The 23,102-nt window shown below is 34.9% G+C and overlaps 2 protein-coding genes across 2 annotated transcripts in view; one reads left to right on the top strand and one right to left on the bottom strand.

Moving 5' to 3' along the window:
• LOC103032795 (uncharacterized) overlaps nt 1–23,102 on the top strand; it is a 249,132-nt gene that overhangs the window by 148,844 nt on the left and 77,186 nt on the right. The gene's annotated exons all lie outside the window — the stretch shown is intronic.
• tmeff1b (transmembrane protein with EGF-like and two follistatin-like domains 1b) lies at nt 872–22,701 on the bottom strand. The gene is made up of 10 exons (XM_007255880.4): nt 21,902–22,701; nt 9,592–9,701; nt 8,850–8,979; nt 7,300–7,326; nt 6,120–6,219; nt 4,732–4,880; nt 4,438–4,494; nt 3,596–3,716; nt 3,109–3,270; nt 872–1,798 (listed from the first exon to the last, which is right to left on the bottom strand). The coding sequence occupies exons 1-10, from the start codon at nt 22,062–22,064 to the stop codon at nt 1,714–1,716; spliced, it is 1,104 nt and encodes a 367-aa protein (XP_007255942.2). The 5' UTR covers nt 22,065–22,701; the 3' UTR covers nt 872–1,713.

Genomic DNA, 23,102 nt, shown 5'->3' with positions numbered 1-23,102 from the left:
AAAATGTTTACTTTGAGAATAAAGTTGTGATATTACGAGATTAAAGTCATAAAATACATAAAAAACAAAGAATTATACATTTGTTAAAGTTATATTTTATGAATTATGTTTATTTTTTGCTAAAAAGATTCATATATAGATGATTTATAGTATCACAAATGTAATAATAATGATGTAACCAGATTTAAGAAAGGATGCATTAGTATTTAATGGTTGGGTGTACAGTTATAGTGGGTGCTTTGGAAGTTTTTTTCTGGGAAATATTGGGAATATTTTAATATGAATTACGTATATTTATTTAATTAATACATGTTAGTCATAAATTACTATATTACTAAACAGTTACTAAGAAATTATTAATAAACACATTTCCACATTGTAGATGCCGTAACTTTGACATTCAGATCATGTTTTCTTCACAGTATATTTGATGAAGATATAGTTTATAAACACGAAGACAGTCATCCTGCATCAGAAAAAGCTTAATTTATTTTATTCATGACTGAAATCTTCTGTATTTATGTTCCTTTGGTCGCAAAAACGGAATTAACAAAGTCTACCGAAAATCTTTTGCGCGCACTCCCCACACAGGAGGCGTCTCGCGGCAAGTTATTTAAATGTAGATGACTGATGGTAATCACAGCAGCCCTGTAACAGATATGAAAGTGGAAAATGCTCCTTTTCCTACATCCTACATGCTCAATTTCTGCATCTACTTCACTGTTATTCGCTACTTTGTGTTGATCTATCACTTAAAATCTCAATTAAAATCAATAAAATTAATTTTAAGTGGACCACAGTCGACAAATCCCAGGTCTGAAGTCTGATAAAAATTAAAAATAAAAAGAAAAGACAAGAAAACATCAAAACGTTATTCATAAGAGAGAATTTATTCTATTAATTCTACATCACTGGACAAAGTTTCACAGGTCATGCGATATGCAGTGCCTAGAATTAAATTAATGACAATGATCATTTTCAACATTAACATTAACACCAACAACAATTTGAATGTAAAATCTACAAACATTTCCACATGACAGGATTAGCTAATCAACCACATTTGCATTCCATTTTCTGGAATTATCTCTTTTCTTCTTCTTTTCTTTTCTTTTTTTTGTTTTTTAAAGAAACTCTAAAATGTCGTCATTTTGTCGGCGCACATATTTTTGTACATAACCAATTGCATTTGGTGTTCAGCTGCATTTGATTCGCTAAAGGAAAGTAGTGTGAAGGGCGGGCAGAAGGCAGAAGGCAGTTCAAAGACGTTTCGTCTTGTAAGAAACACATTCTGTAAGAGAGGAGGACGTCTGCGTCTGTGATACAGTCCGTGTGCCGAGTTACATTTATAACATTATTTACCAATAATGGATACACCCCCCCCCTATCCCCTCCCAAAAAACAACAAAATAATATATTTAAAACAATAAAAAAAAACTAAAGAAAAATGTACACAAAGAGCTGGCTTATCATTCAGTTGGCAGTGCTTTCCACTGACAAGATCCTAAAATGTCCAAAATAAAGGAAACAATAAGGCACCATCCAAATAAAATTGACAAAACAAAACAAACAAACAAACAAAAAAACAGAATTAAAACCTTATTGTCCACACGTAAAAAACAAACAAAACAAAAAAAAGAAACAAGAAATAATTACATAGAAATGTAATTCACCTGGTACAAAAAGTATAAAAAATGGCCAAATAAAAATAAGCTACATCATCCTGGAGGAGGTGTCTGACGAAAAATGTCCCATGTTCTGCTTTTGCCGACGTCCTCTGTTATTCTTGGGGCATTTCCTATAAATGTCAAACAAACAAACAAATAAATGATTAAGACTAGAACGGACGACTACAGTTGAGTAATTTCCTTATTAGTAGTAATTCTAGCACAGTAATTTTCACACTATAAAGCGCACCAGGCATTATAACACACTAGTAATTCAGCTTTAGTAAGTCAAAAGTTAAAAGTCAAAAGTTAGAAGTCAAAAGTTAGAAGTCAAAAGTTAGAAGTCAAAAGTTAGAAGTCAAAAGTTAAAAGTCAAAAGTTAGAAGTCAAAAGTTAAAAGTCAAAAGTTAAAAGTCAAAAGTTAAAAGTCAAAAGTTAAAAGTCAAAAGTTAGAAGTCAAAAGTTAGAAGTCAAAAGTTAGAAGTTAAAATCCAGAAGTTAGAAGTTAAACTACGTTAAGTACACAAAACTATGATTCTTAAAAAAAAAAGGTACCACTTCAAAGACATAAGATTACCCTTTATAAATGGTTTATGAAATACGTAATTAATTATTATTGATTAGGTTGTAAATGCCTTAAAAACTATTGATAAGCAGTTAAAACACATCAGTTGAAATGGCAACAGTGTCAAATCTGTGGTTTGCTTAGTCATTTAATTCAATTATATATTAGTATATATATATATAATATTTATTTAAGAGTATTTCCAACCCAATTTATAACCAACAATAAACTCCTTTATAAACCATTTGTAAACCCTTTATAAAGGTAGTCTTATTTTAAAATAGTACCAAAATATATATTTATATATATTCTTTTAAAGTTAAATGAGTGCTGTATTTTAATCTACACAGATTTCTCTTCTGAAATCTGTTTATTAGGGTGAGTAAAGTGCTTCTCTTTATTTACAGTAAGCTTAGATTTACAGATTTCCACTAAGACTGGGTGCAGCAGCATTAGCATTAGCATTAGCAGCTAACCGACACACGACAGTGCTACACTGTTTCTGTAATCCATGGCTATATTAGCTAGCGAAGCTTGTTTATCCCATGTAGCTTGTTTTGACACAGTAAACACGCAGACTACAGTCCGATATACTCACCACTGAGCTAGCCAAAAGAGCTAGCGCTTAGCGGCTTAACGTGGTTGGAGGATAATGCTAACAATGCTGCTCCAACAGTGCTAGCTGGGGTTGGCAGCAGACTACAGGCTGAAAAGTGAAAGAGCTAACAGTGCTTAGCATGGTTAGCAGCTAATGCTAATGCTAATATTGCTTTAGCCTAAAGAATTTTAAGTGCGAAAAATCCTTATAGTGTGAAAAATACAGTAATTCTATTGGACATTGGACATATGATGCAATGCAATGGTAAATGGATTTACCTGGTGATGCACATGACAACCGCCACGATGATGGCTATCTGCACAGCTCCAATGATAGCAGCTATGAGCACGTAGTGTAATTTTTGGCCACTGGGAACCACATACAGTATATTAAAATCAGCAACCTCCTCACACTGCGGCCCTGTGTACCCAGAATCACACCTGAGGGAAAAAAAATATATATTATTTTATTATTTCTATTTTCATCCCCATTTTCTCCCCAATTTACACAGCCAATTACCCAACCCACTCATTAGGACTCCCCCTAAATTCACAGCGCTAACGCTCGGAGGAAAGAGCAGTGACTCTGTGGGTTTTGATACATCAGCTCACAGACGCAGCCTTGTGCTGATCTACATCACCCTAGGAGTGATGATGTGGGGAAAGTGCACCATCTACTGTACTGTACCCACCCAGAGACAAACAGCAAGGACAACTGTGCTCTCTCAGGGCTCTGGCTGCTGATGGCGAGCTGTATGACTCTTACCTGCAGGAGGCAATGCCGTATTTTAATTCACACTGGCCGTGAACACAGAAGTTGACGTAGTCATCTGTGCAGGGAACCGGCATCCAACCGTACCCTTTCCCATCTCCCGGCTCCACAGTGTCTGAAATATTTACAAAAACACTTTATATATACACTCATATTTAATTTTAGCATCTACATTATTAGTGGCTTATGGTTAGGGATGCCCTGAACATTTGGCAACTGAAATTATATTTATAATATTCATAAAAATAACAATAATCTTTATTTATACAGCACTTTTTATGCAGACTAAATTATGGACATAAAAAGATTAATATCCTAACCAATTAATATCATGTACTAATACAGGCAATAAAACATGTGCAGTCATTATAAAACATAAAAATATAGATATAAATAGAAAAGCAAAATGTTTCAAATTAAAAAAAGTTTACAAAGGATCAGAGACAGGTAAAACAGAAATATTGAAATAAATATATACAACAAATATAAAATTATTCAGTCTTTAGCAAACTGTACATGGCTAGAATACTGAATCGGTCTTAGCATTCGTTTTTTTCACCAAAAAAAAGATAGAAACAAAGAAAGAAAGTTGCACTACTAATTATTTTATTATGTATTGTTTATGTTGCTTTAAAAAAAGTTCAGAGATTGTAATTTTGTAATTACTTTTTCCTTTTTACCCAATGTTGAAAAAAAAAGGTGGCAAACTGAACGAAAACCTGTTAAAATATTTTTTTGTTTTTTGGCCAACATTTTTGATTTTGGTGCATGTCTATTTAATGGAGTTATACACCTGCTGAAATTCTATTTTTTCCAATTCTAATTTCTATATTTACCAAAAAAGTCTGGCTTGTAGGAGAGTCCATCATCAAGCTTCCTCCCTTTGTCTTTATCTGAAACAAAAAAAACAAAATTGTTAAAATAGCCTAAATTTACTGTTGAAATTTATTATTTTAACAACAATAACAATTCAATCCTCTGGCTCAAACCCAGCCGAGGTAGTCTTTTATAGAGTAAAAGAACAGAAAATCTTTGCTTATTCAATTTATGTTTGAGCATTATAAATAATTGATAGTGAGTGAACATTCAAACACTCAAACACAATATCTGATACTGAAATCTGATCTCACCTGGGCACCGTCCCAGATGTTTAACATCTATCTGCTCCTGCTTTAAACAGGAAGCTTCCCGCACCAGACACGGGTTATTATAGGAGTTTCCGTCTGTTCCACACACTGGGTTTTCATTATGCCCACTGCAGTCAATCTTACACGAGCACCTGCAGTATACATAACATGAAAAGAAAACTTAAAAAAAAATTATATTTAAAAATTGACAATAATAAATATATGAGAAACCAGTCTTCACTGTTCCACTGCTAACTTATGCCTAGACCTTAAACGTTCAGACTCATAAAATAGATACTTTCTTATAATATTAGCACAATTTCACAGAAGATTTTGGATAATAGCTTTGAATAACAATTATTTCATTACCTATGCAATGCAGGGAAAATAGAAATATCTAAAATCCCTTTAATTGTCATTTGACAGCTAAATACATGTGAATTTAATGCACTAAACTATTGGATAGACACACAATAAATCTGTCATTAAAGTCAGGCAGCACTCTGGCTCCCTCTGCTGGAAAAAAATGGGGATTGTTGGAGAGAGAGAGAAAGAGAGAGAGAGAGAGAGAAAGAGAGAGAGAAAGAGAGCGAAAGAGAGAGAGAGTGAAAGAGAGAGAAAGAGAGAGAGAGAGAAAGAGAGAGAGAGAAAGAGAGAGAGAAAGAGAGAAAGAGAGAAAGAGAGAAAGAGAGAAAGAGAGAGAGAAAGAGAGAGAGAGAGAGAGAGAGAGAGAGAGAGAGAGAAGAGAGAGAAAGAGAGAGAGAGAGAGAGAGAGAGAGAGAGAGAGAGAGAAAGAAATTTGGCAATGCAGTAAAAAGAAAAAAAAAAGAAAAAAAAAGAAACACATCCAAGTTATCCCTTAATTTTTAATTATAACTGAAACAATAATATCAAAACAGCCAATTTTTAGGACAAAATTAACTAAATAAGTACTAAGTATACATATAAATGATTTCCATTCAAATATGCAACTATTTTTAACAACAATTCTGTGATTAATCATAATTAAGATCATGATTATTTTTCTTAAATCCCGGTAGTTCGTATATTTGGGAGGGAGAGAGTAATAAGGGCAGATTTATTATATTGTATTATAATCATTTCTCAGGGTAGTTTTGAGGCTTTTTTATAGTAAGTTTCAGAGTTACTGAGTTTAAATTGGAGCTTTAATGGCTGCATATATTGTATATTATCGTATGTTATATTATTATTAATATATTATTAATAATAATATATAATATATAATATAATATATAATATATTTTCCACCCGATTCCGATACTTTTTTACGAAAATTATGTGATCAGATCTGGCACATCCCTAATTAAAAACAGAAATAAAACAGTATATTTAACAGTTAATCAGTACAGATGAATATATCAGGTACTCACGAGTCCTCGTCCTCTGCATCCTCGTCACACTCAGCGCCGTATTTGCAGTTACTGCATTTACTCAACTTCTTTCCTGAGTCTGTTCCTGATCCCTCGTCATCTATAAGATACATTATTAAATCACACATTCAGCTACGCAGAACTACACAAAATACACATATAATTTACATTAAATACAATATGCAGTACAGTGGCTTACAAACATATTCATACAGACTTTTACCCAACAGCCACAAATTTAATAGTATTTTATAGAGATTTTAAGAGATAGACCAACACAAAATAGCAAATAATTGTGAAATGGAACAAAAATGATGCATGTGTAATCAATACTTAGTAAAGCCTCTTTTTACTGCAATTACAGCTGCAGTCCATGCTTCCCTCTGCTGATAACAACTTTTATGGAGATGCTGGATGGATTTCATTTTCCAGCAGGACTTGGCACACTGCCCACACTGCCAACAAAAATACCTTAATTGGTCTTATATAATATTCTAATTTTCCGAGACACTGATTTTTGGGTTTTCATAAAAAATGAACGCATAAAATAATCACTCTGTGTTTTAATACATCTATACAATATATGAGTTTCACATTTTCATATGAATTACTGAACTAAAAGTAATTTTTTTAAATGATATTCTGTAAATAATGTTTTGAGACACTAGTATTTCCATCACCATCATACACATATAATATATACACTACATATAACACAAGGAATGGATTTGTGACGCAGCCTTTTCTCTACATGCGAGTGTATATCTGTTTATTATATATATTTATATATATTAAACTCGAAGGGTTGACTCCTTATATATATATAAAGAATAACCTGTAGTAAAGATATTGGAACATAACAGACATTATTAAAAAAAACGGAGCTAAAGGAAAAATGTAACATTTTAAAATCTATAAATAAAACCCACTTCAGTGAAAAATCAGTCCCCTGTAATTTTCTCTAATAGCAGCTCTGGAAAGCAGCTCTCAGCAGCCGGTGCTCCACGAAAAACACACTGAGAGACGCTCAGCCTTTTACTATCACAACTAGCCTTTTTACGTCACAGCTGATAAAGGTTAGTTATGACTAAGACTATTTCCACTAAATCCTGAAGAGGATAAACAGCATTTATGATTACAGGGAATTAAATCAACAAGAGAGCTGGAGTTTTTTCTGTACCTTCATCTCCAGACCCCGAGCTGCTGTCTGAAAACAAGAGAGAGAAAAAGAGAGAAAAGGATTTAATGATCAGCAGTTTCGCCATCATGCATCACATGTATTATAAGAAAAATAAAATAAAATAAGAATAAAATATAAAATAAAGAACAGAATAGATCCCACTTCAGTTTCTGAATCAGTTTCTCTGATTTTGCTATTTATAGGTTTATAAATATAAAATATATATATTACAGAAAATAACAGAAAAGATGCAGAGCTTTCAGACATCAAATAATTCAAAGAAAAAAACAAGTTCATATTCATAAAGTTTTAAGAGTTCTGAAATAATCAGTATTTGGTGGAATAACCCTGGTTGGTTTTTAATCACAGTTTTAATTTCATGCATCTTGTCATCATGTTCTCCTCCACCAGTCTTACACACTGCTTTTGGATAACTTTATGCTGCTTTACTCCTGGTGCAAAAATTCAAGCAGTTCAGTTTGGTGGTTTGATGGTTTGTGATCATCCATCTTTCTCTTGATTATATTCCAGATGTATTTTTATTGCAGAGCTGTATATATATATGTATATATATATATATATTCTGAACCACAGTAGTCTAGAAAAGACATGAATGTGAAATGACACTACAGTAACTCCATGTTTGTGGCCGTGAGCTGCATTACTGCTGCTCCACTGCATCAAATCATACTCTGCTTCAGTTTCAGCACATTACACTGTGCATCACACAAAGTTGTTGAGGGAAAAATGATAAAATTCACATCCATCTCCATTAAATCTCAGATATTAGCTATTTAATAAATACACAGAAATGTACCTGCATGTTCCTGACAGTACTGACAGGTTCTTCTAACTTTTTGGGATCAAAATACCCAATAGGATGTGCCAAATTTGATCATGTGATCGAAAATTGTGGCCAATCATGTAATTTTAAAGGATCAGAATCAGGTGGAAAAAGATCTAAATCACTGATATGGTTCACTATAGACTCTGCTGCACTCGCACTCTTATTTACACTATTATTTACTACAAATGTATTATTTTTTACAAATATACAGAGAAATACCAGCATTAAAAAAAAAAATCTTACCGTACTTATGATTAATCACAGAATTTTTGTTGTGACATTTTTTATTGGTAAAAAAAAAGTGTATTTTTCAATGGAAATCATTGTTGTTTCTAAAATAATAATAATAATAATAATAATAATAATAAAATTAAATACATTTTTTTTTACTGCATCGCCACAAACTGCCTTCCTTACACCCTTAACTAATCCTTAACTAATACCCAACTCTAGAGAAGCGACTTCCACCTCAGCCATTTTTTAAAACGTAGACGTATCCCATGCAAAAAGTCATGGGATACCAGTGTGTAGTGTTTTAAATCAAATGTGAGGTGTTATGATATGAGAGAGCTAAAAACTGACCAATGTGCTCATGGCAAGGCAGTGAAATAAGAAATTTTCCATGTCTGAAGTTGTGAGGGCACGTAACTTGATTGTTAACCTTTCCTGCTGAAAATGAAAGACTGAGGACAGGTGGACTCACCTGGATAGCAGGGTCCATCAGAGGCTCTGGTGATGGAGCGCTGCTGGGTGCAGGCTGCTTGTCTCAGGTAGCACTCGTTCTGATAGGTGTCCCCGTTAGACCCACACACAGGTATATAGTTCTTATGGCACTGTGGGAAAAACAAAACAAAAAAGTTTAAACCAACTCAAATTTTATGGTATACTTTACATTTAAACATAAAAGCACCCAAGACATAAATAGTGACTAAAATAAAAGAAAAAACGGTTTTAGTAAGTTTACAACGAGAATAAAAATATAGTAGGAATATAAACAAACAAATATACAGTTGCAGGAAAAAGTATGTGAACCCTTATACTTGGATTATACTTGGATTTCTGCATAAATTGGTGATTAAATGTGTTCTGATCTTCATCTAAGCAACAAAAACAGACAAACACAGTCTGTTTAAACTACTGTACTTGTTACATGTCACATTACTTGCAACACTATACAAATAGTAAGTAAATAAATGCAGAAAAATAGTAAATATGGTACAGTATGGTGAAATATCAAAAAAGTTTGGTTTGTGACCTGAGGGAAATACTATAATAAATGACTAAAAGCACAAATAATAAAAAATCTGAGTAATTTACACCAAACAATCCTCTGCTTCCACATTTAACTGATTTTTTTTTTCACGTTTGCAATTGCTAAATACAATGCATCCGATGCACTACAATTTAATACACGTTAGACATGAGGATATGAAATATGAACTCACCTGAAACTGACACACACACTTAGGATCTGCACCTGTATCCCGGCAGATTCCTCCGTAGCGACATGTGGAGGGGTCGCACACTCGCAAATCACTCTTCTTCTCAGAGAGATCTGTAAAAAAAAAATAATAAATAAAGAACATTTTCCACATTGTTGTGTATGGAGCTGATCTGACATTTTTACAAATCACTCAAGCACTTAATAGGAGAAGTAGTTTGTGAGGGGCACTAGGTGATGTATGATGTATGGGTTTAGGGGCGGGGCAGGAGGAAGCGCTGATTGGCTGAGCTGCAGCTGCAGTGTGCCTCTGAGAGCGGTGAGAGACAGATGGTTGGATGTAAGCAGGTGGGGGTATTATTGATTATTGACTGATCTGCATATTGTGCATATCCTCATCTATAGCACAGCTGACCATGAGAGGAGCTGCCGAGGCGGAAATTACCATAGTAAAAGCGTTTTATAAAGGTTAGGAAAGATTTATAATTTCTTTAGTTAAGCAGGACTGGTATGTTTTATTACTTTAAAAGGAACACATTTCAAAAAATATGATTTCACTTTTAGTGGTTCTTTAAATGAACACACTGCAGTAGTGCTGTGCGATATGATATGATCATCTCTATCGTTTCTACAGTCATTTCATCAATTATTCATGCAAATATATAAAAGTAGGCTATGATGAAATGTATTGGTGTGGTCACTTTGCATAAACTCAGTTTATATAACTAATAATAAAGTAATCTTTACCAAAAAAAGCTTAATAATGTGGTTTTTTTGTGATGTGACGCTAGGGGTGGGCGATATGGCTCTAAAATAATATCACGATATTTCAGGGTATTTTTGCGATAACGATATACTTGCCGATATAGGAAAACTAAAATAATTCATTCATTTCAGGAATATAGTATAATAGCATAACAGAATAATCATAATGTGGCAAAATAAATAATATAGCATAAAATAATATAATGCAGCAAATAATATTGCAGAATATTTAGTGCATGCATATAAACTGCAAACTAAAACAATTATACAATAAATACACCTAAAGCTTCACAGTAAATAATAGACTACTTTTAAGACAGAACAGCCCTGTTATCACAATATGGATTTTTAATATCATGATATTTCTGTCACGATATATTGTATACGATATAATATTGCCCACCCCTATGTGACGCTGCTTTACGTTATTTGACGGACACTTTAAAAAATGTTAATTGAGGTTTTTTTCATAACTCAATTTAAATACCTGTATTATTTAGAAAAAATGAGATACTGCATCTAAATCATCTGCTTTCATTTGATACATATATATATATACACATATATATATATATATATATATGTATATATATATTGCTGCACTAAAATGTAGTAATTCTCATTTGTAAAAGTTGGGTTTAATGTGACTTTGAAATAAAGTTGGAAAAAAAGTAAGCAATGATATTTTGCCATATTTTTCAAAGAATAACTGAAATGTGGTATATCATGATATATATCGTTATAGTAAAATATTGCATATCGTGATACATGATTTTTCCCATATTGCCCAGCACTCAACTGTATGTGTGTATATTGTGTCAGTAGTGTGAGTTGAGACCCCCGGCTGTTTAGAGCTGCTGAGACCCTGCAGGTTTTCCCACACAGCTGACGGCTCGCTGACGGACGGTACAGCTCTCAGACTGCTGGGGGAGCTTTTTATGGCCCTTTAATCACTTTGTTTATAGTGTTTCCTGCTTTAAACAGTGTCCAGTCTCCACTTACAAATGCCCCCAAGCTATACTCTTTACTAGGAACCACTAAAAGTGACCACAGTGGGCCTGTCACAATAATTACATTATTGATTTACTGTGCAATTTATGTTTAAGACCACAGTCATTTTGCTAATTGAAATTTTGCAGATTATGTTTTCTAATTATTAAATTAATTTAAATTGTTTGCATTTCAGTCTAAAACTTCCAAATAAATGTAAAGTTCTTTGCTTTCAAAAAGGTAATTGTAACTGCATTACTATGCTGTTACAGGATCAACGCATTAGTAGAGGCAGATAAAGTACAGTTATATTTAAGATTTTTTTGTGGTAAATTCACACAGCAAAAAAAAAAAAAAAGAACAGTGTTGTCACGGTACCAAAATTAGGACGGTTAAGGTTAAAAAATATTTAAACATACAAACTACATACAGTTAACGTATGATCTGTGTGGCGCTCCCCTTACACAATTACAGCATTAGACCTCTAAAATCTTTTAAATCTGAACAATATTTGGTTAAATATATTAAATATGTAGGAAATAAATTATTACATAAATAAATATATTTCCTTTTTATCCAAATTAAAATAAATTAATCTAAAAAAATTGTTTTGCAGCCCTAATTACCTCATTCACAAGATGAATAGTATTTATGTATATAATTATATGAAATTAATTCATTTATACACTCTATTATTAATATGCCATACCATATGCCTGAGAGCATAAAACAAAGAGCATAATACAAAAGTATTTAAGTATTTTATCATGAAAGCTGGTATTTGTAATGTGTGACAGCATCCAGGATCATTACTACATCTCTACTGCTTGTTACAAACCAAACTGTGTAAAAATATATAAATTGGTAGAGTTGTGATAATTAATTATACATATACACACACACACACACACATATATATACATACATACATACATACATACACATACGTCTCTCATTGTCAGTACAGTAACGGCGGTGCCTGGAGATTTACCTGCGCTATGGCTTAAAAACAGTGTTTTTTAATAAGCTTCCTCTACAGTTTTTAAGTTCTTAATGCCTTGTTTTAAATGTCAGGTCTCTCCAGATTCTAGCAAGGAGGTGTGGAGCTACTTTGAGTCTGAATTACGTGTAAAAAAAGATTAATCAGGGCAAAAACATGCCCCAAAGCGACTGTTTTAAAGAGTGCTGGGCAAAAAGTACACAATTACCGGATCTCAGAAAGCTGTAGGAGAGCAGGGGAGAGCTACAACTCTTTATCATGTTTTACTAAACTAAAAGTCAATTTTAAGTAAGTAAGAACTAAGAGTTCTCCTTTTAAGAAGAACAAGTGCAATTAATCACAGTTAATCACAGTATACTGTCGTGAATAATCTGATTAAATCTTTTTAATTTTTTAATCGATTGACACCAGGCTGGACAATTTAAACCTATTTATGTTTATGGTCACACAGCCGTTTATAAAAGTATGAGAACAGCGAGGCTGATGGTTTTGAATCTGCTGAAGACTAAAAGACGTTTGTGTTTAAGATCAAAGTAAAGACAGAAGACGCCGAATGGAATTTCAGCTATTGTTTCCTGATATTTACATTTAAATGCGTTCTAGAAATTTCCCTGCAGCCTCCTCTTCAGGACGTGCGGCGCATGTTTAATTGGGTTAAGGTCGGGTGAGGAACTTGGCCGCTCTGAAACTTTCCACTTCACCCCCTGAGGAAGTTCTTTGTTGGGTTGGCAGTATGTTTTGTGTTGGGTTGGCAGCAAGTTCCTCCTGATTGGACTGAATGAATTTCTCTGTAAATTGACTGAAGGAATGTCTTTGCAGAGTTTAGAAGACATTTATCAAGCTTTTACCATCATAAACTGCATCATCAATAAAGTTTAGACTCAAAAAGTCTCAAACAGGGAACATATCGTCCGGTTGAGACTTAGTTTCTTGGGTTTCTCTCAAGGTTTCTCCTATTTGATCTGATGGAGTTTTTCATGCCACTGTGGTCTTTAGGTTTGTTTAAAGGACGCTCAGACCCAGATATCTGAAATACTATTAAGTGACAAAAGTCACTGTAAAAATGGCTAAATTTGAAAATACCGCTGTTCTGGACCAATGAGCTTGCGTGTTTCGCTTCATGAACATAGTCTTTATTTCTCTATACTTAATATTATGACCTAACAATTTATTGGTTTCATCTGTGGATTAAAACCTGTGCAGTGTATTAAGTCTCTCTTATAAACATCCTTTTGTCCTTTATCTTCATAGAAGCTGAAGTGCTTCCATACACTAGCTTTTAATGCAGAGGATGCTGGTCAGATTTGATGCTCATCCATCTTGCGCCTCATTGGGCTTTAGGTGCTCAGCAGGTAAATGTCTAATCTAGCGCTGGGCGACTATGGCCTTTAAAAAAAAAATCTTAGATTTTTTTTTTTTTACAAAAACTACAGATGAAAAAGAAATTGTTCAAAACTAGCTTTACCTGTGAAAAAAAAAGAAAAGCCAGAAAATAAGGCATTTAAAAGCTAGGAGACGTGAAAAAATCTGCTGATATTTCATGAAATAATCAAGTGATCTGTTTGGTGTTTCTTGGGTTGAATCGACTAACTGAGTGAATCAATGATTTAAAACAATGTTTACAAGCCCATGCGTTCATATCACGCGCCGACCTCGTATCTACACAGCTGCGGAGATACTCACACAATGACACTGGATTTTACTTCAGAACACGGGTTAGCGTTGCTGCCATTTAGCTATTTTTCATGTTTTTGCTCATTTTATGATTAAAAACTATTTTCTGTTACTTTCAGTCCTGTACGGTGGCCGAGAAAGCCCAGCGCCGTGCAAATTGAAAAGCGCTGCAAAAGCACAAAACACATCCATCAAAATTACAACACAGGCGCAGCAAATAGAAAAACGCGCTGCAAAAAGAAAAACGCGCTGCAAATACAACCACAACACAACGGAAGTGAGTCACAACACAACGGAATTTTCCCGGGGGACCTTAAAAGATGCTGTACCAGCTGTATACAAAGGACAATAAGTGGCAAACAAGCTTCTGAAAAGTAAGTTATGTTTATTACCTGTGATTACCACGGTTGTGTGCATATTATTAAAAGTTCTGCTTCACAAAACGCCTTGTTTGCCACTTATTGTCCTTTGTACACATAGTGAAGTCCGAGACATTACTGAAGACGCAGTTTAGCTGGTACAGCATATTTTAAGGTCCCCCGGGAAAATTCCGTTGTGTTGTGACTCACTTCCGTTGTGTTGTGGTTGTATTTGCAGCGCGTTTTTCTATTTGCTGCGCCTGTGTTGTAATTTTGATGGACGTGTTTTGTGCTTTTGCAGCGCTTTTCAATTTGCACTGCGCTGGGCTTTCTCGGCCACCGTAGTCCTGTTACTCAAGAGTAAAAAGTAACAGGAATGAGTGCCAGTAACAGGAGTGATTTTTTTTTGTCATAAATATAAATTATTTGAACATGCAGTCAAACATTTCTTTAAAATAAAGACTTTCTTCGAATACAAAACCTTGTAAAAAAAAAAATAGTAAAGCTGCCTGAGTTAAACCAGTACATGTATTAAATAGTTCAATACATGTGTTATTAGATTCAGAGTTTAAAAAATAAAACAAAAATGTTTAATTTAGAAAAGTGACAACAGGCAAACTGCCCACATATTTTTTTCAGAGCATGTTATCATGGTATAAAGAACATTTTTCTCTTGCTGAACTCTGTACACGCAGTAAGAAGGTGTGGATTCTGTGGTCCAGCCCCCGCCCTGATGCTCTACACCTGGGGCCGATGAGCACAATGAGCTGCAGGTGCGGCAGTAAAAGCTCCAGTTCAGCTCAGAGACGGGAGGAACAGCAGGACTGAGAGACGCTGTGGGGAATTAATTCAGAATTAATTACAGTTCTGACCCAAAAATCTCACAGGAACAGTAGATATGTTGATTTAAGCGCTGTTTTGGTGTGGGTAATGGGGTTATGTTAATAAAAGTCCCCTCAGGGATGAGATATTAAAGGGGATGAGATACTGAGATGGCTGGGGTCTGCCTCTTCGCTTTGCTGGGTATCAGGTTGCGGTGGCCACGCCCCTTTCCCAGGGGGATGGGCCACACAATACATGAAGCTGTTCTGGAGCTCTGCTTCCATATACAGACCACTGAACCACATATACTGTACTAGTGAATCTCAAAAAATATCATTGAATCCTCAAATCCTTAAAAAGTTACTTTATTTCAGTAATTCAGTTTTTTTAATGTTAAACTCTCTTTCTTTTATTGTTGATGATTATGGCTTAAATCAGAGTCTCAGAAAACTAGAATATTATATAAAACCAATTGGTACTTTTGGCAGTGTGGGCAGTGTGCCAAATCCTGCTGGAAAATGAAAGTGCTGTAAGATATTTTCCAGGAAAACTCTGCACTGACTTTGGACTTGATACACTACACACTATCTAAGGTTCCTTGCTAAGCTAATTTCTAAGCTGTAAGCAATGGCCAGACCTGTATATGTTGTAAGGTTTTATCTTGTGAGAGAGGCTAAACGCTGGTCAGCATGCTCATGGCAAGGCATAATACATGTTATAGAAGAAGTTTTACTCTACTGCCACAGTCCAAAGTATAACTCTTAATAATACTTCAGTAATGCTTCTGTATCTCTCAGCTTGTCCAGAAAAGCATGTGTAACCACAACTGCTGAAAATACAATACAGCTGTGGGCTCTACGGTACTACTGATGTGTGCAGATTTTACCTCAAATATAAATATATTATATGCATTTAAAAATATATGTTTTTAAAAAAGAGCCGACATACAGATTACCAAGCTTTACAGTCATTATTAGTGCAGCATAAGATAAATAACACCATGTCTGTAATAAATTTACAGCTAAAATAATCTTCAACAATCAACTTGTATAGTACTAAAAATGGTACTAACAAATAAGCATTCATTTTTTTTATTTTTATTATATTTCATTTTTTTTTTTATCTTATTTTTTCTCAACCCAAGCTGGTTCCCAGCAGACTGTACTGATATGCTGACTTAGCGCAACAGAAATTGCATCCTGCCATAATTGAAATGGGAGATGCTGCATAAAGGAAAATAAAATGATTAGTCAGATATTCGCAGTTATGTACAGATCAGAACGTGGCTGATCTAACTACAGATAAAAATGTCATTAAATGCAAAGCTAAATGAATAGAATTGCATATAAAACATATAAAATGCCATTAATAACTCCTTCCTCACTGTGTCATAAGGTTATTTAAGTAAAACTGCAAATAAATGATGTGCAAATGCAATTTTACCTATATTACATATATTGTGAAGCTTCTTTCCTATACTGTGGACCAGTTTATCTGTATTTCAGTCAGTTCAATTTGCTTTATTTTGTTTGTCTGGGCTCAAGATTTAGTTATTTTCCTATAAAATCTTCCAATCAAGCTTAAACAAAGTGTTCTGTTAGTTAAAATAGACAATAAGCTGCAAAAATCAGTGTCTCACAAAATTAGAATATTATATAAGATAAATTGGTACTTTTGTGGGCAGTGTGGGCAGTGTGCCAAGTCCTGCTGGAAAATGAAATCTGCATCTCTATAAAAGTTGTCAGTAGCAGAGGGAAGCTGTAAGATATGAAGTGCTGTAAGATTTTGTGGGAAAACAAAACTGCACTGACTTTAGACTTGATAATCAACAATAAAAGAAAAACGTGTATGTGTAATACATCTATATAATACAGCTGAAGCTGAACTGCTTGAATTTCTGCACCAGGAGTAAAGCAGCACAAAGTTATCCAAAAGCAGTGTGTAAGACTGGTGGAGGAGAACATACTGATTTCTGAGCTTTCTGAACTTTTTAAGGGGGTCTCATTTTTCCCAGAACTGAATTACTGAAATAAAGTAACTTTTCAATGATATTTAAATTTTTTTGAGATGCACTAGTACACAAAAGCATGCAAATGTCACCAAATAAGATTAATCACTATTCTATATAAATATATACACACAAGGAAACTGGGGAAAAACAGCTTGAGTGGCTAATTAAACACAGAACATAACATCCTTAGTAAACCCAAATACAGTATTTTGTTTTATACACAGTTGTGGTCTGAAGTTTACATCCACTCATCATGGACTCATCAGGAGTTCCCCAGCAGTAGCAGACTCTCAGTGACTTCTTTAAACAGTTTTGTTCCTGCGGCTAAAAGAAAGTATCACGGATATATTTCACGATATATTGAATTGTAAACCATGTATTGTGATGCACATTAATCTTGATCATTCAGTTCTTGCCAATACACAGCTCTGGGTGTATTAAAACGTGAAGTTTACGTTTTAATAAGTACACCCAAAGTCAATTTCACTCCGGAGTTCTCCGGAGTCATCAGTTTTGAATTAGTCGATGTTTTTAGTTTTTATTTCTACAGATGCATTTAGACTGTGATCATATGTAGTGAAATACATGGTGTCTCGTGAACATGTTTTTAACTATTGTGATTTAACTTAACATTTGCAGCTGCAGAAAATGCAATTTTCTTCCTTTGAAATGCAATTTTTTTCTGACCTGAAGTTGGTTCAATGCTGCTGAACCAACTGTTAAGCATGGTGGTGGTGGTTGCAGCAACACATTCTGGGCTGTTGTGCAACTGATACATTGTATTCTTTTAGATACCAAGTCAAAAATATATACACATACCACTCTAAAAGATTCATTTAATGGTGCTGAAAATTCTGAAATGTCTCTTTAACTTGCCAAAACCTTTTTAACCTCCTCTGTTTGTGATTCTGATTGCCTACAGCTGGTAGCTCTGTGGTTTGGATGTAAAGGAACAACCCATGAACCACCAAACGACAGGCTGCCATGCTATCACCAGCTGCGTTCAGATGCCTGGGCTGCAGCTGGGGTAGGGCGGGTCCTCCATTGGACTGTCCTATGAAAAACCCTTCTGAGCAGCCTACTGCTTAAATTTAAGGGTGGAACAATGCATCAATATTACGATATACTGTTTGGATTGGATCGTATTGATTTTTATTGAAACCTACATGCTCTAAACCTCCTAAAACTGAATAAAGCTCTATCTGAATGGGAATAGTTTCTCAGGAGGACTTCTGTGAAAAAAATATTTTACACTCCCCCCCCCCCCCCTACCCCCCCCCCCAAAAAAAAAAAGAAAATTACCCCAGAACAACTTAAGAAGCTAATCCCGTCCAGATAGGGCTTAAGAATATAGTAATGAAGAATATAATAATAATAATTTCTATAATTTTGACGAAAACATTAATAAACCATATTTTGCATTATTCAAAAATGTGTTTTTAAAAGTCTTGTACTAGCCTGCGTTATTCAGAAAATGAATGGTTTGCTTGAAATTGTGTCAGTAGACCAGGTCGCAGAGGTGTGTGTGTGTGTGTGTGTGTGTGTGTGTGTGTGAGATACACAAACGTGCCTCCCACTTTCTCCTAAAGCCCTGGTTATGGACACCACCCTATGGGACATGGAGAACAGAAGGCCTGAGCTGGCCTGGCCTTAGAGGAAGCCTTTAATAATATACAGCTAGGCGTCCTGCAGTGCATGCTGTAGAACTGTAGAACCCATAATTATGTAAGGTTTAATAGACAAGCCTAAATTGTTCTACTAAAATGTATGTAAACTGAGACATGAATTTAGTTAGCTTTCTTAAAAAAGGCAAATCGCCAAGTCAGATTTAAACCAAGCAAAAATCACTGATTGCTTTGGCTTAAAATTGGACAGAAGATTTACTAGAATAATTAATTTAAATTGAATTGATCAAAAGCAAAATAATGAAAAAAGAAGATTTATTGCCTTGAAATCTAATTATTTTACTGGCTAAGATTTAGGGTTAATTTTGCAGTGTACGCTTTTAATAATATACTGCTAGGTGTCCTGCAGTGCATGCTGTATAACTTCTATAGGCTGTAAAACCCACAATTAACTAAGGTTCAACAGACAAGCATAATTTTTTCAACTAAAATATATAAACAAACTGAGACGTAATTTTAGATAGATTCCTAAAAAAAAAACAGGCTAAAGCAAAGTCTTATTTATTCAAAATCAAGCAAAAAATAACTGACTGTTTTGCTTAATTTGAATAGATCAAAAAGTAAGACTAAGTAAGACTATTTATTCTTTTAAACAAGCAAAATAATCATACAATTATACAATGCTTAGTAAGAGAAATCACTCAATTCTTATCAGAGCAAAAAACTGATGTATTGCTTTGATATGTGATTATTTTACTGGTTAAGATTTAGCTTATTTTTTGCAATGTATGTGTGTGTGTGTGTGTGTGTGTGTGTAGAACAGAAGGCCCGAGCTGGCCTGTTCTTAGAAGAAGCCTTTAATAATATACAGCTAGCCACCCTGCAGTGCATGCTGTAGGCTTTGCTGTAAGCTTAATAGCCCATAATTAACTACGGTCACGTTTGGTATAGAATTATAATTCGACAGAAGAGCCTAATTTTATTATTTTGTTTGATTCTCCCGATTAAACGCATCCTTCAGTGGAGGATACTGAGCTGCATGATGATGGTGTGAGGAGGGTGGTGTGGAAGGGTGGGGTTCCTCCAGCCTGCCTTTCATATATTACTGTGGCACACACACACACACACACACACACACACCTGATCCTAAACAAAGGAGGAGGTCTGATAATAAATGGAATAAATGAAGGATATTAGAATATTACAGCAGCTTTACAGTTTCTATAATAATAAGGATTGTATTGGAGATGCTAAGCTACAGAGAGAGCGTTATGTTTATATAGGGAGATTAACTGCGTGTAAAATCTATATGTAGCTAAGCTAAGCTAACGTTAGCAAAGCAGCTAACGCTATACAGTTAAGAGGGCCTAGCTAACTAACTAAGCCAGCTAGTTAGCTTAGCTTTTTGGCTTAAATTTGGACTCAAGAATCACTAAATAGAATAACTTGACAGATATGTGACTTTTTGGTGCTTATTTTATCTTAGTTTAAATATTTCTAAAATAAGAAAAGCAACATTAACTCTTAATAAATCTAACTTAGCACAAGCTAGGGTAATATTAACCATTGTAACCTAGCTAGGTCTACGGAAATAAATAAGTTTTATTGCCTAGAAATTAGATTATTTAACTTATTTGTAAAATTAAATAATACAATTTAACTAGTTAGTTGGGGTTAAATAACTAAGATAGCTAACTAGCTAACTATATTATTAGGTGTAAGTTAACTGGCTAATATGTAGTCTAGCTAGCTGTTCGCTAACTAACTATACAGCTAAGCTAGCTAACAAGTTAACTAGGTTAAAATTGTTCATTGTAACCTAAACGTAAGAAAATAAATAATATTAATTGCTTTGAAATAAGATTATTATTTAATTTGCTTGTGAAAATAATATTTTTTAACTAACTTAGTTAGCTAGCGTTAACTGACTAATTAAGCTAGCTAACTAGCTTATATTATTAACTAAGTGTAATAAGCTAATATGTAGCCTGGCTAGCTGTTCGCTAACTAGCTATACAGCTTAACTAGTTAACTAGATTGATATTAATCATTGATATTAATCATTGTAACCTAAGTGTAGCTTAAAACAAAAAAATCGTATCAGAGAAAAAAAACGATATTTATTGCCTTGAAATCAGTTTATTATTTCATTTGCCTGTAACCTAACGTTAATTTAGCTACGTTAACTAGTTAACTAGCTTATATTATTCTGTGTAATATGCTATATTAAGTTAATCATTGTAAGACAAATATTTGAGAAAAAAATTATTGCCTTTAAATCAGAGTATTATTTAAGTTGCTTGTGAACTAGCTAACTTATATTATTACATGTAATAGGCTAATATGTAACTAAGTTAGCTAGTTAGCCAACTATACTGCTAAGCTAGTTAGCTAGGTTATAATGATTAATATTAACCTATAACCTATATTAAATCACTGTAAACCAAGTGTAAGACCAAACAATCTTATTAAAGAAAAAAATTATAAGATTGTTTGCCTTGAAATCAGTTTATTATTACATTTTCTTGTAACCTACCTTAGCTAGGTTAACTAAGTTATCTATCTTTACTTTATTTTACATTTAATAGGCTAGTTAACTAACTATACATCTAAGCTAAGCTTGGTTAGCCAAGTTAATATTAATCATTTTAACCTAAGTGTAAGACCAAATTAATAAAAAAAAATAAGAACAATTATTGCTTTCAGACCTGAATATTACTTGCTTATATTACTAGCTTACATTATTACATGTAACTTAGTAGGTTAATATGTAGCTAAGTTAGCAGTTATCAAACTAGCTATACAGAGCTAAGCTAGTTTGTTAGCTTGGCTAGCTAACTAACTATTGATCAGGCTAGCTAGGTTAAGTTAGCTACTATATCTATAGGCTGCGTGCGTGCGTGTGCTTCAGGCCTTAATAATAATTATTATAACAATAACAACAATAAGGAGCATGTTTAGCTCTTTTCTGGTCAATCAGCAGTGTCTCCATCACACATCACCTCCAAAAACACACATTTAAAGCTATTAGTCATAATATTTTGCTCGTATTTAAGGTTATATCCTACCTGGGCAGCCTTTTCCTTTGCCGGGCACGCACTCGCTGCTCTGAGGATACGACGATTGGACCCCAAGCACCGTAGCAATGGTCAAAATGCAGAAAACAGTACAGTGGAGGTGGTGGTGGCACTGTAGTGATCCAATCCGTACGAGCCTAAAACCCAACATCATGATGGTGGTGCTGGTGATGATGGTAAGTTAAGCAGCCTTGAAGCGCTGTTTCCCTTCGTTTATTGTTGCTAGATAAATAAACTGCACACTGCAACACTGCGCTCCAGCTAGCCTAGCTAACCCAACCCTAACAATAACACACGAGAAGACGAAGACGTCGATGGTGGAGGTGTTGGTGGAGATCTCCCCCTAACAATGCTGGTCGCTCGTAAATCTGGAGTGTCTCCAAGCAAAGCGAAGCGAAGCGAAGCGAAGCAAAGCAAAGCACGCAGCAGCCCTCAGCACGCTATCATCCCGGTTCAGACAGACTGAGCATCTAGAATCAGCCAGTTAACCCAGCTCAGATCCCCCTCATTCTGTGGCTCCGGCCGGCCTAGCTCCTCAGGCTCCTCACGCTCCCCCAGGCTAATGCTCCTCGGCTCCGGTCGCGGCTCCCTCTCGCCCGCTGCTCTTTGTGTGCATGTCGGCTGCGTGCTCGCGGTGTCTTCGCCTCTGTTCCGCTCCACAGAGAACAATCCGGCCCCCGGTCCGTTTCTCCACCTGATACCGGCCAAACTGCCGCGCCCAAGCCGCGCCTCTGTGTTCCTGAGACGGTATAGATACTCAGTAAAAGCCCCGGCCGTGAGAACCGAGCTGCTGAAAAGGCAACAACAAAGACTCCGCAAAAAGATGGTTTTAAAGTCACGTGACGCAGGACCACCTCCCCCAATTCCCACCGGAGAGAGAGAGAGAGGGAAAGATAGAGAGAACAGGAATAGAGAGAAAAGAGAGAGCAGGTAAAGAAAGAGGCAGAAAGGGAGAGAACAGGTATATAGAGAGAGAAAGATAAAAAAGAGAGAGCAGGAATGGAGAGAGACAGACATGGAAAGAAAGATAGAGCAGGAATAAAGGGAGAAAGAGAGAGCAAGAACAGAGAGGCAGGGAGAAAGAGAGCAGGAAATAAGAGAGAGAGAGACAAGAGAGAGCAGGGATAGAGAAAGAGAGAAAGAAAAGAGAGAGGGAGAGAGACCAGGTATAGAGAGCAGGACTTGAAAGAGA

This window comes from Astyanax mexicanus, chromosome 6 (genome assembly GCF_023375975.1).
Source record: "Astyanax mexicanus isolate ESR-SI-001 chromosome 6, AstMex3_surface, whole genome shotgun sequence".
Taxonomy (NCBI): domain Eukaryota; kingdom Metazoa; phylum Chordata; class Actinopteri; order Characiformes; family Acestrorhamphidae; genus Astyanax; species Astyanax mexicanus.
Note: the sequence above shows the minus strand (reverse complement) of the source record. Positions and strands in the feature narration are given on the sequence as shown.

Excerpts from the sequence above, each read along its gene's own strand:
- tmeff1b (XM_007255880.4), bottom strand. The coding sequence starts at position 22,064 with ATGATGTTGGGTTTTAGGCTCGTACGGATTGGATCACTACAGTGCCAC. Across the intron at positions 4,495-4,731 it reads ACATCTGGGACGGTGCCCAG|ATAAAGACAAAGGGAGGAAG; the intron begins GTGAGATCAGAT and ends TTTTTGTTTCAG. Across the intron at positions 3,271-3,595 it reads TACGGCATTGCCTCCTGCAG|GTGTGATTCTGGGTACACAG; the intron begins GTAAGAGTCATA and ends TTTTTCCCTCAG.